The sequence below is a fragment of the Equus quagga genome, chromosome 3 (assembly GCF_021613505.1).
Source record: "Equus quagga isolate Etosha38 chromosome 3, UCLA_HA_Equagga_1.0, whole genome shotgun sequence".
Lineage (NCBI taxonomy): Eukaryota > Metazoa > Chordata > Mammalia > Perissodactyla > Equidae > Equus > Equus quagga.
In genome coordinates, this window is record NC_060269.1 from 86,387,517 (window position 1) to 86,391,146 (window position 3,630).

Consider the following 3,630-nt stretch of genomic DNA (forward strand, 5'->3'; position numbering starts at 1 on the left):
AATCTCAAGAACACCTGCTGGCAAGATAAACACTGACTGGGCCATTTAGCTTTAGGTTAAGATATCATCAAATAAATTCACCTTGGGCCAAAATTATGCAAAGAAATTTCCAAATGCTAGCCAAATCAGCTGTGGCCGTGATCAGATGCAGTCAGAAACCATAACTGCATTCCTCCGGATAACGTGACTCCTACTTAAGCAATATACAGTCTTCCAAATGCATACTTACAGGAACAAATCAGGAAGTTTCATAACCTTCGTAGGGAGTACGACAGATAGAGAATAGGCTTGGAACCAGGCAGACCAGGACTTACCCCAGCTCTGTCCCTTACTGAATAAACCTTGGTGCAGCCTTTCTAAATACCACTTTCACCTGTGAAATGGGAACACCACCACCTAACCCCACAGGATTGTTGTGAGGATTAAGTGATATAACGTAAATATTCAATAAATGGTACATATTATTACTATTTTACTAAATATCTCTTAAAAACCAAAAAATATTGCTTGTATCTAAAATATAAGAAAAGCAAATATGAACGTAATATCACCTACTGGTATAGGAGCAAATATTCTTCCAGAAATGTCTTAAACTAAAATTTTAATCTGGTCTTTTTCTATTATAGATGATGCTGGATACCTAATGTAATCAGAAGATTATCTACTTCTGCCCTAACTATAGTTTATAGTTTTATCATTTTGCATATCTGTAAAAGTTCCAGCAAAAACTCCAAAATGCCACAAAGAATTTATCTAGAGACCACGTGCTTTAGTCATTCTTTAAGTAAAATTTCACTATACCCTAATATCTTTACTAATGTCAGTTTAAATGTAGCAAAACTACTAAACGTAAGTAAATGTCATTCTTCAGGGAATTGCTCAAACTTTCTCAAGAGCGTTTGTAAGCAGTTTTAATTTTAGAGAACTCTATTCAGTGCCAGGAATAAGCAATTTTTTCCTGGCAAACAGTACAAGTGGAATCAGATTCTTTCATGCTGGGAGAAGGTCATCCTACCCCTCGCCCAATGAGCAGGTCATCCTTGTCAAGCACAAGTCCCTTATTACATATTCAGAGACCAGGACATTATGGATTTCAGAAAACTAATACTGTACATAAACCTTATAACTCTTCCAGAGGGGGTCGTGGCAGCATCCTGAAATCAAACATTTTAATGTTTCAGCAAAACTTACAATCACACCGAGGGGAAAAAAGTCTCCTTCAGTTCAACTGTTCAGGTTTACCACCCAAGGAGCTTTGACACTAAAAAAAACAAAAATCCTTTCTGCTTTTCCTTAGCCCTACTTCTGTCCTCTAGCTACAGAGTAATCCTAACGCCTTTTTCAAATATCTGAAGAAAAGAACCATGCCTCTATCCCCTAAGCCTGCTTTTCTTCAGACGCCCCACCTGCAGTCCAGCTGAACGAAGATGGAATCATGACAGTCCCTACTTCAGGGTGACAGGAGTTAATATCATGGGGCTTCCCCAAAGATGCCTCAGCCAGAATGGGATACTTGTGTCCATGAGACAAGACAGGGTTATTTTCTTTCCTCTTCCCTGCTTCCAAGAACACCAACTCTTTCCTTTCCTCTGGGAATTATAATGTTAACAGCGAGTCTCTCAAGAACCTCTCTCAAACCTTAACATTCCCTTCCTAACAGTCCCTTTAACTCCCAGACCTCCTTCTGTCTTCGTCTGATTTCAATTCCTTTCTGAACATCTATTTTTCTATTTTTAACTCATTTATGGCAAATACAATTACAGTAGAGTGAAATAAATATATCAGTTTAAATTACTAATTTCCTGGCCACCTTGAATTCAGAAATTTCTAACAATAAGAACATGAGCTCTTGTTCAGTGATCCTGATTTTTATTGACTAAAACAGTGACTAAAATTTCCTCAACAACTGATGACTCTAAAGTCAAGAAGAATACATACAGTTTCCATTTAAATCATCTTCAAAAAGATCACATAAAGCAAAATGTGAGGCAAATAATTTAAAGATAAATCAGATGAGGCAAAGGAGCTTGATGTGGCAGGAACATCCCTCAGACCTCAGAAGATCAATGAAGAAAAAAAGAGGGGCTAGCCTGGTGGCACAGCGGTTAAGTTCCCACATTCTGCTTTGGCTGCCTGGGGTTCACAGGTTCAGATCCCGGGTGCAGACCTGGCACCGCTTGTCAAGCCATGCTGTGGCAGGCATCCCACATATAAAGTAGAGGAAGATGAGCATGGATGTTGGCTCAGGGCCAGGCTTCCTCAGCAAAAGGAGGAAGATTGGCAGCAGATGTTAGCTCAGGGCTAATCTTCCTCAAAAAAAAAAAAAGAACTGACAAACAAGAACTACATGGAAAGCAGAAGTTATGGCTGGTCAAATTTATCTTTATTCAGATTATAATTCTTCAAAAAGCATCAGTTGTTTAAATTTGGTTTAAGCCATGCTTAAACAGAATACATATAAAATATGATTTTTTTATATTTTTGACTGAAAAGCAGGAAATTCTGTGTTCCATTTCACCATATTTACTAATTGTATTCTTATGCAAAACCTTCTAAATGCAAATTGTTTTGAAAGTGAATAAAATAATTTCCAAGAGACCTACTTTGACCTTTTAATATCTGCGTTCTGCGATAGTGCCTTCTTTTCAGTACACGCTCCTTTGTTGACCTTTGGCTTACATGGAGGTGGTGAGCTATAACCCATCGCAGTCAGTTTCAGAGTCCTCACTCCAGTGTGCATCTCGTTTCTCTGCCACAAGCTTGATGAACTGAGAGTGATTGGCATAAAGCTTGAGTTTATCATTAATGTCCACCCATTTCACTTTTCCAGCATCATCTCCAGCCTCCAGGGTAAGGTTATCCATTATCTCACCTGGTTACCAAAGAAAAAACATCACCAAGAAAAAGTAATTCACTTATTAATTTCTTTTTCAGCATAACTACATCTTCAAGTATTCTTACTAAAAATTATCTTAAATCAAATTATTGTATTAGGTGGTCAAGTGAATTAAAAGAATAGTTCAAATTTTCCAAATGCCCAAATTTTAACCATGTTTGTAAATTTTAAGTAGTGGCATCACTAAGAAAGCTTTTCTCTTTATAATAAAGAACATTACCCTAAAAAAAAAGAGTTCACATTAAATAAGCATGAAATCTCACATCAAAATAAATTCCATAAGTCAGAGGGAGAAAGTCAAATACCATATGATCTCACTCATACGTAGAAGATAAAAACAACGACAAACCAACACACAGCAACGGAGACTGGACTGGTGGTTACCATAGGGGAAGGAGGGAGGGCAAAGGCAAAAGGGGTGATCAGGCTCACGTGGGAGGTGATGAACTATAATTTGTCTTTGGGTGAGATTAACTTACGGTACCTCCATACATACTTTTTGTTGCAATTGCCATGTTTTAAATAAAAGGTTTTTAATAACAATAAATAAATAAATTCCAGAGGGATTAGAGATTTAAATGTTAAAAAAAAAGTAAAACAAAACAATTGGTGGACTCGTTTTATAGTCTTAAGGTAAGCGGACTTTTTCTAAGCATGACACCAGATCAGAAACCATAAAATATTTATAATTATATTTATAAATATAAATATTTTATTAAAATATTTATAATTAT

At 36.6% G+C, this 3,630-nt stretch overlaps 1 protein-coding gene across 2 annotated transcripts in view; it reads right to left on the reverse strand.

Annotated features, from left to right (window-relative positions):
* Nucleotides 1-2,361: 2,361 nt before the first annotated feature.
* NUDT9 (nudix hydrolase 9) overlaps nucleotides 2,362-3,630 on the reverse strand; it is a 21,772-nt gene continuing 20,503 nt past the window's right edge. For both annotated transcript variants that reach the window (XM_046657182.1, XM_046657181.1), the window contains exon 8: nucleotides 2,362-2,872. In XM_046657182.1, the coding sequence (XP_046513138.1) occupies nucleotides 2,694-2,872 (179 nt within the window). In that variant the 3' untranslated portion in view covers nucleotides 2,362-2,693. The remainder of the gene's footprint in view (nucleotides 2,873-3,630) is intronic.